General features: G+C 38.5%; 1 protein-coding gene across 2 annotated transcripts in view; it reads right to left on the reverse strand.

Moving 5' to 3' along the window:
* Positions 1 to 19,576, reverse strand: part of LACE1 (lactation elevated 1) — a 199,784-nt gene extending 180,208 nt beyond the window's left edge. Inside the window, exon 1 of one of the 2 annotated variants that reach the window (XR_001918535.1) lies at positions 19,245 to 19,555. Coding sequence is in view for 1 of the 2 variants with exons in the window: in XM_005684597.3 (XP_005684654.1) it covers positions 19,245 to 19,380 (136 nt within the window). In the remaining variant the exon portion in view is untranslated. Of the gene's footprint in view, positions 1 to 19,244 lie in introns of both variants that reach the window. The other variant, XM_005684597.3, reaches the window with a different exon arrangement.

The raw sequence follows: 20,552 nt of genomic DNA on the forward strand, positions 1-20,552 counted from the left end.
GCCAGGCGTCCCTGTCCATCACCAACTCCCAGAGTTCACTCAGACTCACGTCCATCGAGTCACTGATGCCATCCAGCCATCTCATCCTCTGTCGTTCCCTTCTCTTCTTGCCCCAAATTCCTCCCAGCATCAGAGTCTTCTCCAATGAGTCAACTCTTCTCATGAGGTGGCCAAAGTACTGGAGTTTCAGCTTTAGCATCATTCCTTCCACAGAAATCCCAGGGCTGATCTCCTTCAGAATAGACTGGTTGGATCTCCTTGCAGTCCAAGAGACTCTCAAGAGTCTTCTCCAACACCACAGTTCAAAAGCATCAATGCTTCGGCACTTAGCCTTCTTAACAGTCCAACTCTCACATCCATACATGACCACAGGAAAAACCATAGCCTTGACTAGACGGACCTTAGTCAGCAAAGTAATGTCTCTGCTTTTGAATATAATACCTAGGTTGGTCATAACTTTTCTTCCAAGGAGCAAGCGTCTTTTAATTTCATGGCTGCAGTCACCATCTGCAGTGATTTTGGAGCCCAAAAAAATAAAGTCTGACACTGTTTCCACTGTTTCCCCATCTATTTCCCATGAAGTGATGGGACTGGATGCCATGATCTTCGTTTTCTGAATGTTGAGCTTTAAGCCAACTTTTTCATTCTCCTCTTTCACTTTCATCAAGAAGCTTTTTAGTTCCTCTTCACTTTCTGCCATAAGGGTGGTGTCATCTGCATATCTGAGGTTATCGATATTTCTCCCAGCAATCTTGATTCCAGCTTGTGTTTCTTCCAGTCCAGCATTTCTCATGATGTACTCTGCACAGAAGTTAAATAAGCAGGGTGACAATATACAGCCTTGACGTACTCCTTTTCCTATTTGGAACCAGTCTGTTGTTCCATGTCCAGTTTTAACTGTTGCTTCCTCACCTGCATACAGATTTCTCAAGAGGCAGGTCAGGTGGTCTGGTATTCCCATCTCTTGAGGAATTTTCCAGTTTATTGTGATCCACACAGTCAAAGGCTTTGGCATAGTCAATAAAGCAGAAATAGATGTTTTTCTGGAACTCTCTTGCTTTTTCCATGATTCAGCGGATGTTGGCAATTTGATCTCTGGTTCCTCTGCCTTTTCTAAATCCAGCTTGAACATCAGGAAGTTCACGGTTCACGTATTGCTGAAGCCTGGCTTGGAGAATTTTGAGCATTACTTTACTAGCATGTGAGATGAGTGCAATTGTGCGGTAGTTTGAGCATTCTTTGGCACTGCTTAATTAAAAACTTAATTAAAGACTTAATTAAAAACTTCAATTCTGCAAAAGGCAATGTCATGGTCTCATAAGAAGACAAGCCACAGACTGGTAGAAAATATTTGCCAAAGACCCATCTGATAAAAGACTATTTTCCAAAACACACAAAGAACTCTAAAAACTCACTAGAAAACAATCTGATTAAAAACTGGGCTAAAAACTTTAACAGAAACCTCACCAAAGAAGATACACATATGACAAAGAAGCATATGAAAAGATCTCCACATCATACACCATCACAGAAATGCAAATTTAAAGAACAATTAGATACCACTACACGCCTATTAGAATGGCCAAAATCCAGAACACTGACAAACGCCGGCCAGGATGTGGAGCAACAGGACCTCTCTTTCTTGATGAGCATGCAAAACGGTACAGCCACTTTAAAAGACAATTTGGTGGTTTGTTACAAAACTATACTCTTATCATACAATCCAACAATTATGCTCCATAGTATTTACCCACAGAAGCTGGAAACTTACGTCCACAAAACCTGCACACATTTATTTATAGCATCTTTATTCATAATTGCCATAACTTAGAAGCAACCAAGATGTCCTTCAGAAGGAGAATGGATAAATAAACTGGCACACCCTGGAAATGGAACATTACTCAGCACTAAAAAGAAATGAGTCTATCAAGCCATGAAAACACATAAAAAAAAAAAAAAACAACGTAACAGCACGTAACTAAGTGAAAGATCAATTTGAAAAAGCTATATACTATAAGGTCCTATACCCTAATTATACAACAATGACATTCTAGAAAAGGTAAAACTGTGAAGATAATAAAAAGATCAGTAGTAGAAAAAGGAAGCAAGCAGATAGGAAGAAGATGTGAATAGGCAAAACACAGAGGATCTTTAGGGTAGTGGAAATACCTTAAAATATACTATACTGATGAATATATGTCATTATACATTTGTCCATATCCGTAGACTGTACCACACCAAGAGTGAACCCTACTGTAAACTATGGACTTCGAATGATGATGCTGAGTCAAATGGAGGTTCATCAACTGTAACAAATGTACCCCTCTGGATGGGACAGTGATAATGGGGACATGCTGAGGGGGAGGCAGGGGGTATTTGGCAAGTCTCTGTACCTTTCTCTAAATTTTGCTGTGAACCTAAAACTGCTCTTAAAAAAATAATAAAGTCTTTTTAAAAAGAAAGAGAATCAGTCAGGCAAGATGCTCAAGGCTGAAAGATTGGCCAGCTTAGGCCTGGATAGCAGCTGTATAAATTGAAACACAAAAGACTTCTCAAAAGCTGTACTAAATTAAATCTGTTACTACATCAGTGTACACAAATTATGTGATGCTGCTGCCATATTATTTTGATTTGTATTAATTTGCCTTATTGTACTCCAAATGGACAGTGGGAAAATGCCATTCTGAAGATCCACACACTAATCCACAAACATAAATGGGAGATTTTAGAGGGGAAAAAAAAAATCTAAACTGTTTTAATACGTCAATTTTCTACCTTATTTCACTACTTTCTCCTAAACTAAGTTTTAGGAAGATTCTACTATACTCCATAGCCCACCTGCTATAAGATTTAGTCAATATCATGATATCTAACGTCTGAACAATCTATTATAATTTTCTAGATAGTATTCTAACAATTACATCTATTTTTCTCCCTAAGGAAAAAAAAATTAGTTTCCCCAGACTTTAACAGGTTTATTTGTTATTACTTCAGCTACCCCTCCACCATGCAGAAGGAAACGCCAACCCACTCCAGTACTCTTGCCTGGAGAATCCCACGGACGGAGGAGCCTGGTAGGCTACAGTCCATGGGGTCACAAATAGTCGGACACGACTGAGCGACTTCACTTTCACTTCACTTTCACCCCTCCACCGACTTTTTTTTTAATGAACATAAGCTTAAGATTTTACTGTCTTCATAAAAAAAATAAAAGATGAAGTTTAGGACTGGACCACTTAGCCCTTTTATATCCTCCCGGTTCAAAATGCTTGCAGGCCTTAACAGTCAGCACTCTCTAAATTTGCAGCACTTTCTAGGCTCAATGAATTCAAGCCTCAGCACAATCACTTTTTGTAATTTTAGCTTTTTTTCCAGAAAAGCAGCTCAGTCTGCCCATCATAGCCTCTCTGCTTCCTGTCATAAGACCACTTTTCCTGGGCATTCAAAGAATCCTTGCCCTTCTTGTCCTGTGTCACTTTGTGGGTTTAATGCTTGGCACACTTCTTATAGAAGTCCAGCAAGTTTTAAGAACACAAATCACGTCTGTTTGTTGCAGGGGCACTACTGGCGGGAAAAGAAGGGAGTTTCCCAATATTTAAGATTTCATCTTAAAACAGAGATTTAGAACAAAAAAAATTTTAAGTTCTGCACTCTTAAAGTCTATGCTAACATGTTCCACTTAAATAATCTCATTGCATTAATAGTATAAACCACAATTACGCTCTTTTGGGGCTTCCCAGCTGGCTCCATGGTAAAAAATCCACTAATGCAGGAGAAGCAAGAGGCATGGGTTCAATCCCTGGGTCCGAAAGATCCCCTGGAGGAGGGCATGGCAACCCATTCTAGTATTCTTGCCTAGAAAATCCCATGAACAGAGGAGCCTGGCAGGCTAGAGTCCATGGGGTCACAAAGAGTCTGACACGACTGAGCGACTGAGCGCACAAGCGCTGATGCTCTTCTTAATGGCACATAATAACTTACAACGCAGAAGGAAGAGGCAGTTCGACAGCACAACTGCTAAGAAATTAGAAAAAGGCAAATTGACGCAAACAGCCCTAACAAGAACTTTTATAAATACATGGGTTGTTTTTTTGTATTCTTCTAAATACGGTCTTGACTTAGGGTCATGACAGGCTAGCAGTGAATGGGCCGGGGCAGGGGCAGGGGGGTGTCTGAGAGCTTTCTGAAATTAAAAGTATCTGTGTGTATGTTTGTGCACTTTTTTGAGGTAAGATCTCTAAATATACTACAGATTCCTTCAGAATTTCAAACAAGTGAACAAAAACTGGTTAAGAATCACTGTTTTAAAAAGAACTGTCAAAATTTTGAGTTTAAAAGAAAATTTTACTAAGAGCGGCTCACATTTATTGTGAGCACCTACAGTGTACTAGGGACTAGGTTAAGTAACTTCACATAATTACTTGCTTTACTCTACACAATAATCCCATTATACAAATAACTAAAAACACACATAAATGAATCTGTTCATTGATTCATTCATCCACGTTTCTTGAGAACCAACTATGTAGCTCAGGCACTATTCTTATCACCAGTGAGATTACACTTAAAAACAAATACCTTTCCTTGTGGAGACTTCCCTCCAGTCAAGGGGAAGACAGACAAAAAATTATATGAAGAAGCAACAAAGATCATGTAATGATCAGTATACTGGTGGAAATAAAACTAAGTGATATCCTAGGACCTCTGACCTCCCCAGGGAGCTCAACAAAAGTACAGAATTTTAGGTACCACCCCAGGGGTCTGAATCAAAATTTGCATTTTTAACAAAATATATAGATGTTCATATGAACACTGAAGTCTGAGAAGCACTATGCTAGGGAATGATTGAGGACTCCTATAGATTATTAAGAAAAGCCTTCCTGTGGAAGTGACATAAGTTGACACCTAATATCTGAAGGAGTGGTCCTAAGGAAGAACTGGGAGAACTGCCCAGGAAGAGGAAAGAGCTCTGGCAACACCTTAAAGTGAAAACAGAAATAAGCTTCACATTTTCAGGGAAGGAAGAGAAAGTTTACAAGGCGCAGTATGTTATAAGGTGAAGCTGGAAAGGAGAGGAAGGACCAGGTCATGCAGGGTCTTACAAACCATGGTAAACAGCATGGATTTGATAAGATCAAGTAGAATTTTTCTTTTCCTTTTTTTAAAAAAAAAAAGCCAGAGAGACCAGTTAGGAAACTCTAACAACAGTACAGTTCAGAGATATCTATGATTTGGACCAGACATTTAGCATTGCAGGTTAAGTGAACTGACCAAGATCATATAGATAACGAAAGCAGCAAAAATTGCCAACCTTTTAGTGAGTACTCACTAAGTGCCAAATACTTTTCTCAGTACTTTACACACTTCAAATCATTTAATCTTCACAATTGCCTTTTGATGGAGGTACTAACATTATCCCTAACTTAAAGAAACTGAAGCACAAAGGGACTAAGTAAGTAGCTTGTCCATGTCCCCATAGCTAGGTAGTGGCAGAGCCAGCATTTGTACCTACAGGTCCAGCAGGGAGGCAAGATGTTATGGTGGAAGGGGCATGGGCTCTGGAGTCATACCCTCCAGATTTATCTCCTGACTCCACCATTTCGACTCTGGATCACAGCAAGTTGGTCACAAAATCACAGTCCTAGCCAATGATGCCTAGGAGGAAGTCAACTTCTGCCAGCGTGTCTCCTGATGCTCTTCAAAAGATGACTAGGACAGAAACTCGTTTCTTCCTGCCTCTGTACTTTTACCTGTGAAATCAACATACCTGTACTGCTGCAAGTACCTTCAGAACATGAGAGGAAATGCAGCTGACACACTGAGGACAACAATAATCTTGATATATGTGTGATAGTTAATTTTATGTGTCAACTTGACTGGGCCATGGAGTGCCAGTACATTTGGTCACACATCTGTGAGGGCATTTCTGACAAGACTGACATTTGAGCAGTAGACTTAGACTGCTCTCCATTATGTGGGAGGGTGTCATCCAATTGGTTGAAGTCCTGAACAGAAGACTGATCTTCCCCTGAGTAAGAGGGAACTCCTTGAGTCTGGATACCTTTAAGCTGTAACACTGGTTTTCTCCTGCCTTTAGACTCAAACTGAAATGTCAGTTCTTCCTGGGTCTTAAGCCTACTAGTCTTTGGACTAGAACTACACTATTGACACTCCTGGTTTTCAGGCCTTTGGACTCAGATGGGAATTAACACCACCAACTCTCCTGGGTCTCCAGGTCCTCAGCATACTGATGTAGATCTTGGCACTTGTCAACTTCCATAATTGCACGAACTGATGATTTCTTATAATAAATCTCTTTCTAAACGTACACACATCCTATTGATTGTCTCTGGAGAACCTTGACTAAAATATATGTCATAAAGCTTAACTGTGTTTCCATAGAGCTAGAGTAATAATAGCAAAGGGGATATGTGGTCTCTGTGCTCCTTGGGGCTTTAAATAGGAATGAAATTTCAAATTCTACACAAAGTAGATAGTTAAGAAAATCTTACAGATATTCTTTAGAGACTTAAGCAAAATGGTGGACCAGACTATTTCAACAGAAAGTAAGCATTTTTCTTTCAAAAATGTTATTTTACAGGTTTGTCTCACCCTTAAGGGTTTCACTTGGTGTTAAATATTTTTGAGAACCCATGTCCAACTTTATACTCAAAATCAGTAGAGATGTCATTTAATGTGCAGAAATTTTATATACAACTTGTCAGTAAAGTGGTTCAGCTCAAAAACATACTAGTGAAGAACTCTCAGCTCAGAAATATCCTGTGATTAAAGAACTGAAGATAAGCAAGATAAAAAATGATCATACAAATTTAAAGAGTTTTCAAGGTAAAGAAAATTATCTTTTTGCATTATTCCTTCCTAGACAGCTATATGTCCAAAAATATTCAATAAAATGTTTGATGAGTCTAACTATTTCAAGACATTGCATGTGTTTACTTCACTAGAATTAAAGACGTTGTATAAAATCAACAGATTACAAGAGGTACTTATGTAACCCAGAAAAGTCATATGCTTTATGTTCATTTTAACTTAAGATTTTCTTTGCAAAGCTTGGATTTATTTGAAAACTTATGAGAAATAGAATCCTGAAAGGTAAAGAAAACACTAACGAGTGCCTCCTATGTAGCCAGCGTACAGACAGCATGTTCTATATATTACTTCTCCAAAAAAATCTAAGGTGGGCATTGCTATTCCTTACAAATGAGGGAACTAAAACACCACAAAAAGTTAGAAAATGTTAAGTGAATGTGCAAGACAAGAGCTCAAGCTAAACGACCCCAAACCACCAGGATACTGCACTCATTAAAATCACCATAACACTATAGACAAGTGAAGACTGTGCTCCCATTTATCGCAGCCAGGCAACAGAAAATCAAAACACAAACTTCTCTCAGGCCCTCTAATTTGAAGTATTCAAGCCTCCTAGAGCAACCATCAGCCCACTCCTGGGTTTCCACCCTACTCAGGCCCAGCCAGAGCTCTGACCTGCCTGCACTATGGCATCAATCTCCCTCTGCTAATAAATGGTACTTTTCCAAAACCCAGCAGCAGCAGCAGATTTTTTTTTCACTGAAGTATAGTTGGTTTACAATGCTGTGTCAGTTTCAGCTGTACAACAAAGTGACTCAGGTACATACACATATATATATATATATATATGCTTTTTTCAGATTTTGTTTCATTACAGGCTATTATAAGATATTGAATATAGTTACTGGTGCCAGATAGTTGGTCCTTGTTGTTTACTACTGATTTATCCCTGCTCCCTCCATTCCTCCTTGGTAACCATAAGTTTTTTTCCTATGTGTATGAATCAGCAGCTTTTTTACTCAAAGCCCAGAGTTGAAATGTTAGAGGAAAGAAATTCCTTTCTATACAAATACAAAAGCTCTTATACTTCACATCGGAGAAGGTGATGGCACCCTAGTCCAGTTACTCTTGCCTGGAAAATCCCATGGACAGAAGAGCCTGGTAGGCTGCAGTCCATGGGGTCGTGAAGAGTTGGACACGACTGAGCGACTTCCCTTTCACTTTTCACTTTCACGCATTGGAGAAGGAAATGGGAACCCACTCCAGCGCTCTTGCCTGGAGAATCCCAGGGACGGGGGAGCCTGGTGGGCTGCCGTCTATGGGGTCGCACAGAGTCGGACACGACTGAAGCAACTTAGCAGCAGCTTATACTTCACATAACTGGCTCTTAAGGATTCTGACTAACAAGATTAATGCACACCTTTTTGAGTTTTGAGAACCAAATATTAACATATTTGGCACTAAATGAAGACCTAGCTCTCAAAAACAAAGATGACACAAAGTTAGGAGACAGACCAATGCTGGATCACAGCTGTGATTCAAAATGATACTGACATGCCACAAAACGGGATAAAAGTACCACAAGATGTAAATAGGTTCAAAAAGTTAATTATACTGAAAAGAATCAATTGAAGACCTATGTAGCAGAAGAACTGAATAAGCAACAACAAATAAAATAGCCGTAGAGTATAAAGCTCTGTACTAAAAACTTCAAACACAACCATCTAGACAGACACTGTAACTGCACTCAAAATGCCAGCAGGGCACTGGGAGAGATCTACAACTTTAATAAAGTGTGATACCAAGTAAAGGGAAGAGAAGGATGCTATGAGATCACAGAGCCAAAGCTAGTAACCTAGGTTAAGGAGGTTAAGTAAGGTTACTCAGGAAATGATGTTTCGATTGAGAGCAAAAAGAGAAACAGGAGTCAGCCAGGGAAAAATAGAAAAAAAGAGGAGGTGCATCAGGCTGAGAGAAGGCTCTGAAATATGAGAGGACGGAACACCTAAGAAAATGAAACAAATTCAGTACTGAGATAAAATATAAAAGGCACAGGGGCAAGAATTAAGCTACTAGAAAAATAAAAAGAAACCAGGTGACACAGGGCTTTACAATGGCAAATTTAAAGATAAATTCAAATAGTTTTTTAATTTAATACTGAAGATACCAGGGAGCCACTTATGAGTTTTAAAGAACTTTGTGGCTTAATTATACCTCCTCTTAAGCAAAGGAGAAGGATGCTGTGCTGTGCTGTGCGTAGTTGTTCAGTTGTGGCCGACTCCCTGCAAGCCCACGAACTGTGGCCCGCCAGGCTCCTCTGTCCATGGGGATTCTCCAGGCAAGAATACTGGAGTGGGTTGCCATGCCCTCCTCCAGGGGACCTTCCCAACCCAGGGATCGAACCCAGGTCTCCCATATTGCAGGCAGATTCTTTTACTGTTTGAGCCACCAGATAAGCGCACAGAGAAGGACACTGGAAAACAATTTAACAGCTTTATCCTTCTGACGTATTAGCAATGACCTGTTGCAAATACAATAGGGAAAAAAAGGATCCCACTTACAATTAAGATTTAAAAGTCTAAAATAAAGAAGAGTCATATTAACAATCAATCTGTAAGATCTATGTGAAGAGAACTAAATTTTCAAAGGCATAAATGAAAATTTGGAAAACTGGACACAATGTTATAGAAAAGAAAGGTACAACATCATAACACTGTCAATTCTTCACAAATTAATTTACAGATTAAATACAGTTCCAGCAAATTCCAAATCCAACATCTTTAGAAAATCATGAAGATGTGAAGTAATCAGAAGGATCTTATCTACCAGATGAGAAAATAATTATAAAACACTGTGATCCAAAGATCAATGAACAGAATAGATATTCCAAAGCAAGTTTTCATGAAATAACTTAATATAGATAATAAAAAAGGAAGGTATACCAAATCTTATCACTGTTCTTTTATCACCCAACTTGAAATTATTTCTTTGTTATTTACTTTACGTCTGTCTCTCTCAACTAGACTACAAGTCACAAGAGGGAAGGTAAAAGTCATTCAGGATCATCTGACTCTTTACGACCCAATGGACTACAGAGTCCTTGAAATTCTCCAGGCCAAAATAGTTCAGTGAATAGCCCTTCCCTTCTCCAGGGGATTTTCCCAACCCAGAGATAGAACCCAGGTCTCCTGTACTGCAGGCGGATTCTTTACCAGCAGGAGAGACAAAAGAGAAGATAACATGTCTGTTTAATTCACTGTATACCTTGCACCTACAATGCCTGGCATATGATAGGCACACAATAAATATTTGTTGAATAAATGAAGTAAGCAATGGGAGCCAAGAGATCATTCAACAAATGACAGCTAGACAACTGGAACACAATAGAAAAGTTAATTTAGATTATCCCCTCATAGTACATACCAAAATACTTTCCAGATGCCTTTAAAATGTAAATACATTAAAAATTTCAAACCAAAAAAATAAAGTACAGGTGAATATCTTCCTAGTCCAGTGGTCTGCAAACTATGGCCAGCAGGCCAAATGGCTAAGCTCATTAGTCTATTGTCTCTGGCTGTTTTCACAGTACCAGAATTGAGTACAGTTGTTCCTCAGTATCTGCAGGAGATTGGTTCAAGGAGCCACTTCATATACCAAAATCCACAAATGCTCCCTGATATAAAATGGTACAGTACAATAAATACAGTTGGCCCTCTGCATCTGCAAATGTTCAACTCAAAAATAAGGATGGTCAGTTATAGCTGCAACAGAGACCATGGCTGGCAAGGACAAAAGTATTACCTGACCCTTTCCAGAAAAAGGTTGCCAATCCCTGACTTACTCTCCTAACAGGTGTGGACCTTCTAAAGCCAATCCTGTCTGGACAATGACAATCATCTGTGAAACTCAGACTTAATGAATCCCAATTAAATCCCTGTAGTAATGGATCAAAAACATAACCATAAGAGCTAAAATTACAGAATGTTTAGAAGAAAACATCCTTGTAAATCTTCATGACCTTGGATTAGGCAATGATTTCTTAGTTATGAGACCAAAAGCAAAAGCGACCAAAGAAAAAATAAATTGGACTTCATCAAAATTAATACTTTTGTATACTAAAGGACATTACCAAGGAAGTGATGATACAACCCACAGAATAGGAGAAAACATTTGCAATCTATAATCTGACATAATTCATTAAGAAATAGAATCCAACAATTTCACCTATGAGTATTTCTCTGAAGGAAACAAAATCACTATCTCAAAAAAATAACTGCACCCCTATGTCCACTGTGTGCGTGCATGCTCAGTCACTAAGTCGTGTCCCACTCTTTGCGACACTATGAACTGTAGCCTGTCAGGCTCCTCTGTCCATTGCAGCACTGTTTAAATAGCCAACAAATGAAAACAAGTGTAAATCAACATATGAAAGGATAAATCAACAGTAACATAAACCAGGGTGTTGACTGCCATTTTGAGTAAAAAACTAATGACTTTAAGGGTACACAATGTGAGCCTTTGAGTACTACAAATGTTCTATTCTTGATTTGGGTTGTATTTACACAAATCTGTTTATAAAAATTCAGTAGGCTTTACAATTACCACTTGTGTACTTTTCTTAAATGAATCGTATACTTTAATAAGTATACTTAAAAAATAAAAATGAAGTTCACAGTAATTATCTTTCCTGCATTTTCTACTATGCACATGTAGTATTTTTATAATAAAAATAATTTACTTTTATTTATTTTTTTAAATTTACTTTTAATAGAAAAAAATAACTCATCAAGTATAAACAAAGGAGACCTGTCTTAATAGCCCAAGCAGTCTTAAGGTGAGACATGAATATGACCTGGCCACCAAGTTAATGCAACAGGACACAGAAAAGGTAACCTAAAGTACTGTTCTGGCCAGAAATGTCCAAAGGAATATACTGATATGTGGACCACGTTTTCAGAGTGACATTCAGAAATGATACTGCAGTCTCAAGAAGAGAAGTACTTCAAAGATCTAGAAACCATAAGATTTCATAAGAATGTCACAAGATATGACTGATAAGACGAGAGATGGTTGACAGTGAGGAGAGAGTAACATCTCAGCACTTTGTGTCTAGCATACAGGTGGCACCAAGAAATATTTGCAGAATGAATGAACAGATGAATGGGAGAAATATAAGTCTTTGATGTTTTAAAGGCTGTCAAATGGAATTGGGACAAGGAAATGTGATAAATTAATAAATGACTATATAAATTAATAAGATATATATCATCAGTCTTGATATACTTAGAAAACTGCCATAAGAATAATGAGAACTAGAGTTACATAAGCTATCCCTGGAGAAAGCGTCAAGATGAATGAGGAGAAGTTACAGAAAAGCTCAAATCTCAGCCTATTAAAATATTTTCTAGCAATTAGGGCTACCCAAAAATGAACAGAATGCCTCAAAAAGAAACAATAAAGGCAGAAAGTACATTCCCATCTGACATTTGACTACATAACCCAGAGATCCTCTTCAGCTCTATTATTCTATGATCCTATGAAATGTTATTGTCATATCTTGCTGCACAGCAAATAATTAACAACTGGAGTTACTTTGAAAACAGTATCCATAAGCAGTATCTTACTAAATGAAGATATGTTACCTAAGTGACTTACCTGCATACTATAAATCAAATTTCAACAGCTTTCTTTGAAACATCATGATGAAAGCAGTAGCTTATATTTTCTAAGACCCTCTAGATATATTTAGAATATCCAGAGAAAAAGTAGTTAAATCCAGGATAACAACAACCATCCTGGTTATCTCTAGAGGCCCTCCACACAATCTTAGAAAAATCAAAATTGCATTTTTTTAGAATTCAAAGCACTGAAATCAGACTGAGTCCTTTGCCATTGTTAATATAAGTCCTCCCCCCAAATCAAAAAGGTTTTAGTAATTATACACAGAGTTGAGTTTGTCCTATTCTTTTTCACTGACTGGAATCTACCACCTCTATCATTTCAATATTACTATTTCAATTACTCCTGGCATAGCCCCACACTTATATAACATTTCTTATGGTTTTCAAAGGACTTTCTCATAAAATAACTTATTTGAGCCTCATGATGGCATGTTAGTTAGGATGACTAATCCCATTTGACAGATGAGAAAAAGGAAATATCAAATTAAATGACTGATCCAGTACCAGAGGATGAAACCAAAATCACAATCTAGTCTTTCCAGGTTACATTTTATTATTCATCAGGTATCCCATATGGTCATTAGTCCTAAAACAGAATTGATCAGAATTCTTCTAAGTAATAGTTTATGGGATAAAAGGAACTTTACTTTTTCACAAAGAGAAAGATTGTTGCCAAAAAGAACACACGCTTAGTTAAATGAAATCAAAACTATATGAGGAATTTAGATTTCCAGTTTAAAATGTTTACCCAACTGCTGTGAGAAAAATGCACAATCAGGAAAAGCACGTTTAATATTTCGAAAGGGTTGGATTAAAATTTCAGCTGTAAACTTCATTACTGTAATTAGATTTTTAATGCATATTTATTAAACATCCATTCAAATACTGTGTTCACAATTATTCATGAGTGTTTTGTACATTTGTATTGATTTTAACAAACTATAAACAGTGGCCACTGACCAGAAATGTTCTCCTACAATGACAGAAGCCCATACTAAGGTCATATGCAGCCCGCTTATGCTCTATTATGGTCTATTCATACCCAAAGAAAAATATTCAGCTGCCTTTCTGAACACTGCAATGGTCATCAATGACCCAAAAAGTCAGATTTACCAGTGACACTAAAAGACCTATGTTTGATTCAGTGATGAATAAACAAAGTGCAGAATAGAAGAAAATCAAATCTTAATTAAACTCTTTCTTTAGAAAAACAACATAAGCCATCATCAAGGAATGCATCACAAGATGATTTACTTTATTTATAAATGGCTGATTTAGGGGCTTTAAAAGGGTGCTTTTGATTTAAATAGAAAAATTATGAAAATTGAAACTAAATGCTTGCCAGTTATCATTCTTTTCCTTTAGAAGCTAGTTAATCTTCAATCTGTCAATGCGTGTAACTTTACAAAAGGAAAAAAAACAGTACTTTAAATTTCATAACAAATCAGTAAAATACTGCCTAAAAATCTGAATAAAGCTATTCTGAAATAATTATAGGCATGGCCTAGCATACTGAGTAACTCCTTAATATTCACTCTTTCCAAACACTACTTAATAATGAAATCTAAGGGATCTATTTTCTTTCAAACAATAAAGAAAAATAACATCTATTTGTTATGTTCATTTAAAATTTCTTACACACATATATAAAAGAATTTTTAAATGGAATCTATAGGAGTTATATTTAAGATATAAATTGCATTATGGAGCTTTGAAGTAACTAAGATCTACATGTTCAGGCTTTAAAAATTGCTGAAAACAGGTGTACCTGGTCAAGAACATGGACAGATAATGTTGAAAAGTATCTTTGAAGATGAGCTGAGTGGAGAGAAGAAATAAGAAGGACAAGCAGGACAGTGAAAGAAGGTTATGAAAAAGATTCCAAAGATTAAAGTCTGAGTTACCTCCAGCAGGGTACACACAGAAATGAGACCTCAACTTTAGGCAAGGAAGACAAAACACAGCAGGAAGAACAGACATATTCAAAAGGCTCTTAAGAGAGAAATTAGAACAAATCTTATTCACTAGTCAGAGAAAATTATGAGAAGCCTAGGGAAACAGTGTGAGATAGTCAAGTTGAGGCTACATAACCTTCTGTCAATTTATAGAGCATATTAACATACTGGTGCCAAGCTGAGCTATCGATTTCAAGACCACTGACAACTATTATTTCTGCAGCACTTTTGTGAAAAGACAAATCCAAAATAGTTAAATCCATTTAAACATTCACCATTCACTTGAAGAGAATGAAGATCATGAGGTAAAAAGCAGTGCTAATCTACGGTAGATCAGTAATCTGTCTCTAGACTTCTAAAGTTCCTTTATGACGGGTTCCACTCTTAAGTAAGTAAGTGAAAGTCACTCAGTCGTGTTCAACTCTTTGAGACCCCATGGACATGGAATTCTCTAGGCCAGAATACTGGAGTGGGTAGCCTTTCCTTTCTCCAGGGGATCTTCCCAACCCAGGGATCAAACACAGGTCTCCCGCATTGCAGGCAGATTCTTTTCCAGCTGAGCCAAAGGGAAGCCCAAGAATACTGGAGTGGGTAGCCTATCCCTTCTCCAGTAGGTTTTCCCGACACAGGAATCAAACTGGGTTCTCCTGCATTGCAGGCAGATTCTTTACCAACTGAGCTATCCAGGTAGCCCTGTTCAAAAGTTCCACTCTTGAATCCATCCTATTTCATCTGCCAATCCTCCACCCCAGAATTACATTTAGACACTAGCTATGCCATGTAGTAAGTTGTACTATGCTTGAAAAAAATTAACTGAAAGAAACCTATTGTTGTTTAGTCACTTGCTAAGTCATATCCAACTCTTTTGCGACCCTATGGACTGCAGCACGCCAGGCTCCTCTGTCCATGGGATTTCCCAGGCAAGAATACTGGAGTGGGTTGCCATTTCCTTCTCCAGAGGATCTTCCCCACCCAGGGATCAAACTCACGTCTCCCACACTGGCAGGTGGAATCTTCACCACCGAGCCACCAGGGAAGCCCAAAGAAACCATTATCATGGAATTAATCAGTCTCAGGAGGAGCATGAACATTCTTTTCTAATACAATAATAAATGTTAATGGAAATCCAAGAAACATGAAGCTTCACACAGGGTATTCATCTAATTGGGTAATAAAAGTCCAAAGTCCATTTTCTTAATCACTAATCTATGCTACCAATAAATAATACCAACTCAAATGGTTGAGCTCTACTCACAATAATACCTGATCAGGATCTCCAATGTGCATGTACTAAAAAAGAGATTGTGAGCTAAAGGTAAACATGAATCATCAGTTAACAGAGAGATCTAAAAATATGACATTGAGATGCAGGACAGTATAATAATAAGAAATCACAAGATGGGACTCTCATATTCTCTCACCTCTATGAAACAAACAATTTCTAAGACTAGCTTAAGTAAAACAGATATGCTGATTTTAAGTTCTAGAAAAATTTAAAGCATTCTCCTCCTTGGTTTCTCTCTTATTACTCCTATGACCTCTCTAACTGCTCCCTGATAAAGTCACATTCTTTTGCTCATAAAATAAGTTTCCCTTAAGAAGTCATTCCTAGTCTTTCCTCCTTTTCATTCTACAAATATTACCAAGCTAGTTCTTCCATTCTCATGTCTCTAAGCACCTCCTATTTCCTTTCTTAGATGCATATCTCATATTTCCCACAACTAATTAGATTTATTTACCTAGAATTATCACCAACATCTCAAACTTAATATATCCAAAATGGAACCTCTCCTAAAACATCTCTGGCCTTACTTTTTGTTTGTTTAGTTTTCTTTGATAGATGGAATATGATGCCATTAAGCTGTCCAAACTAGGACCCCAAATTGACCTTAACTCTGCTCTTTCCTTGTCTCCCCCAGAGCGGGTCGATTTTACCAAAACAGTATCTCTGAACTCCCTCCTTTGCTGCCCTGCTCTCCATTTTTACCATTTTTACCAGTAATTCAGGCCCTAAGTCACTCTCCTAGATAATCACCACGCTTCCAATATTCCCCCATCCAGGCATTCCTCATCTGTTTTTCAGGAGACCCCAAGGACAATTATACTAGAGTGGACCTGATCACTTCTCGAGAAATATTCAACAAAATCACCCTGAGCCTACATGTTTGCATACTATATAAGACTCTTCTAGCCAGAATCTGGCCCACCTACCAAGCTTCATCTCTACCTACTCCCCTTGAGAGACTATAGGTACATCAATAAGGGCCAGTAACAACTTACTTCTACACTTTTGCTTAAAAGCCCTTCCGTTTCCAAGCAAAGCTGCTTTCTTTTGTGCAGTCCTATAAGACTTCAGATGAGCCTAGATTATGTTGGTGTTAATGTTCATCATCTTGCTAAAGAGCTAGTAGAACATAGTTGTTAAGTTTGTGCTTCTGGAGCAAAAACGCCTGGGTTCAAATACCACTAGAGTGGTCAGACTGTTTATCTACAAAATAGAGACAACAACAACTTTATATAAACAGCACAGGAAACTCTACTCAAAATTCTGTAATAACTTATATGGGAAAAGAGTCCGAAAAAGAATGAATATATATGTGTGTACAACTGAATCTCTTTACACCTGAAACACAATGTTGTTAATCAGCTATATTCCAATATAAAATATAAATTTTTAAAATATAAATGTAAATAGTAAATAACCCTACCCCCTCCAAAAAAAAAATCTAGAAAAGGATAGAAAACAAATAAGACTCCAAATACTGAGTAACATTTAACTTAAATTTCTTCTTTTACTTAAAGAAGGGGAGGGAGCAATTTTAGTTACAGTTAAATTGACTTCTACCCTAATTGCATTTTCATCAAATGTCCACATTCAAAACTGGCTAAATCTTGAGTACAGGAGATAGTATGAGTTCAGGTTAATAGCACTGGCCTTAGGCTCAGATGTAAGTCCAGATACAGCCTTTACTTGAACCCACAAGTTCTGCCACTTAACTAGCCATATAACTTTTGCAACCTGGGGTTTCTCATCCCCAAAATAAGGATAATGAGAATTAAAAAAGGTAAAATATGTAAAAGCACTTAGCATACTGTATGACCTCGAACAAACATTCAGTCTCATGTTATTACGATGTTCCTTAAATCCTAATTTTCATAAATTATGGTACCTGCGTAGAATGGAATTCTATTTTAACCATTTAAAATGTGAGGCAGTTCTAAACGTATTGATGTGGAATAACTGCCAAGATATAGTATTAATACATGAAAAAAAAAAATAAGGCCAGAAAAGTGTGTCTAGTACATTACCACTTCTATTTTTCTTTACCACAGATATTTATAAATATATATATGTGTACATATATGTACACACACACACAGATATATATACACACACAGAATGTCTCTGGAAGAATACATAAGAAACAAGTATCAGTAGTTGCTTCTGGGAAGAAAAACTAAGTGGCTGTGGGACAGGGGTAGAAGAAAGTCAACATTTTACCTAATTCCCTTTTGTACCTTTGAATTTTATATTGTTTACTTCTAGTGTCTATTCCACACAAAAAAGTTCTAAGTTTATATTATGATTGAAGAAACCTCATGCTACCAAAATATTCCATTATATAGTAAGTGTGCTAAGCCACTTCAGTCTTGTTCTACTCTGTGCCACCCTATGGGCTGTAGTCTGCCAGGCTGCTCTATCCATGGGATGGATTCTCCTGGCAAGATACTGGAGTGGGTTGCCGTTTCCAGTATAGGAGGTGGATTATGCTAAACTTTACAATAAAATCTAAAGGGACTTAATCACAGTTCCAGTATTAATTTCAATTCTATTGTTGATAATAACCAAAGACTGATAGAGTTTTAGCTAAATTAGACAATTACAAACAATTATTGAGATCTATGGGGAGAGTGGCCTGGAGAAGTTTTTTTTAAAGAAAGTTATGTGGATGACGGAGCAATAAGAATAACATCACTCAAACACACACACACACACACATATATATATGTATATATGTATATATATATATATATATAAGGCGCCAAACATTGTGCTAAGTGCTGAGGAAACTGACATCTGGTCCTCACCCTTGAGTAACCTGCAATTTAGTGGAAGTATATGAACAGAGCAGTAAAATTAGCACTCCTGGTGGGCTTGCTTACTTAAAATACAGGTTCATTCATTCATGAACACGTAACAATTCGAATGAATGGTGCAAGCCTTGGTGACAAAATACACTTCGCTGAAGCCTCTAATAACTTGAAAAGTACATGAGAACTCGATCCCTCAATCTGAGAATGCTTGTACACTTGCATTCCCGGATCCAGAGAGCTCGCGGAGCCTGCAGGTGTCAGAGGCTTGGCTTTTCATTACAGTCCCGGGATACCAGCCTGGAGACCTTGGGACTGCGACTGCGCAGGTCGGAAGAGTTCCCAGACCTCAACCCCCGACTTGAATACCTTCAAGCCAGGTACTCCCACACCTGGGCTTACAAAGTCTCTACTGTAACAGCCGGGGTTCGGGGGACAACAAACCCTGAGTCGACCTCCGACCCTCAAAATGAAAAGTCACTCTGGGTTACCTCCCTCAATGCTTAGTGCTCCTCCTGGAGCAGACGATAACAGGAGAGCACGAGAAGGTGAAATCCCTCCGGAGAAAACCTCTCGAAAACTGTGAACCAAAGCGGCAGTATATGGAGCTCGAGGAGGGCTGACTACCCCGAGGCTTCCTGGGTCATAGCAGTGGGCTCGGCTTACTCCAGACACAGTCACTAACCTTTACAAAGAGGGTTTCCAGGGGCGATGGCCGAAGGGGTGAGAGCAGCGGCCCAAGCCCTGCACCCAACACATCTCCCTCTCAGCCGGCTCTGCGTTAAGCGCAGGGTAACCAAGGGTGACCATGAGGCCGCCATCTTGAGCTCCGTACCAGGGGAGGAAGAGGAAAACTTTATTGAAACCCAGAAGAGAGACGGTAGCACGGACAAACGTAGCTGGGTTCACGGAAGGCTCCGCCCGAGAGAATGAGCAGCGGAAGAATTCGACCTCTAGTAGCGACGGGGCGGGCTGGCCTCCGATGCCCTTTGGCTCCTTCCTGACACAGCAAATCTGGACTACGACCCCCAGCATGCAGTGCGGCGGCACCGAGGGCGGGGCGGGCTCCTCAAGCCTGGTGAGAGGGACAATTGTCCACCCAGAGGCTGCAGCCTAGGATTCCAAAACACTTTCAAGGAGTTAGAACGTGATTACAGCTTGTATTCAAACAGCCATCCCTGAGCCTTTTAGGTTAGAGAACCTGCCCGAGATTCCAAAACCAAAAGTGCAGGCTCATATTCTAACGAAATATTGATGTTACCTTCCATAAATGGTAGCCCCAATTTATTTGCCTCCAACGTCCAACTCATCTTCAGCAGAGTATCTGAAATGTGCTCCTACCACTTTTGCTTTCTGTATTTTAATACCATAAATTATTTTTGATGTGGCGTACACGCAAATGTTTTTAAAGAACATGGGGAAATGTATGTAACATGGGAAAGCCAATGGCCCAAAATGAATGAGTGGACAGAGCGGCCGTGGGACAGTGTATCTAAAGAAGGATTTTAAGTGATCTGCCCTATTTTGATTAATCAAAAACTGTTTTGAGTCACTATGCTAAATACATTGGGAATACAAACTGCTAACCTGAAGAGTCAGTCAATCCGGTAGGAGGGAGAAAGACAACGACAAAAGGTTTAACCACTTGTGGAATCAATGAAAGAACACTTTGGCTGGGAAATCAGGAAGGCCTTCTAGAAGCTTTACTTTCAACAGGAAATGAAGACCTTCCAAGAACAAGGAATAGGGTGATTTAAGGCAGGAAAGAAAATATGGATTACAGGAAGGAGAAAGCCAAGTTTCAAACTACACTAGAAAGAGTTCCAGAAAGTTAGGTTGTTGGTCTACAATAGATCTCCTCACCCATCACAGCCTTGTGGTGTGGTTAGTCAAGGGACTTGACTAACTCAATGCAGCCATGAGCCAGGCCCTGCAGGGCCACCCAAGAGAGGCCAGTCATGGTGAAGAGTTCTAACAAAATCTTCTAAAATAG

Source organism: Capra hircus, chromosome 9 (genome assembly GCF_001704415.2).
Source record: "Capra hircus breed San Clemente chromosome 9, ASM170441v1, whole genome shotgun sequence".
Lineage (NCBI taxonomy): Eukaryota > Metazoa > Chordata > Mammalia > Artiodactyla > Bovidae > Capra > Capra hircus.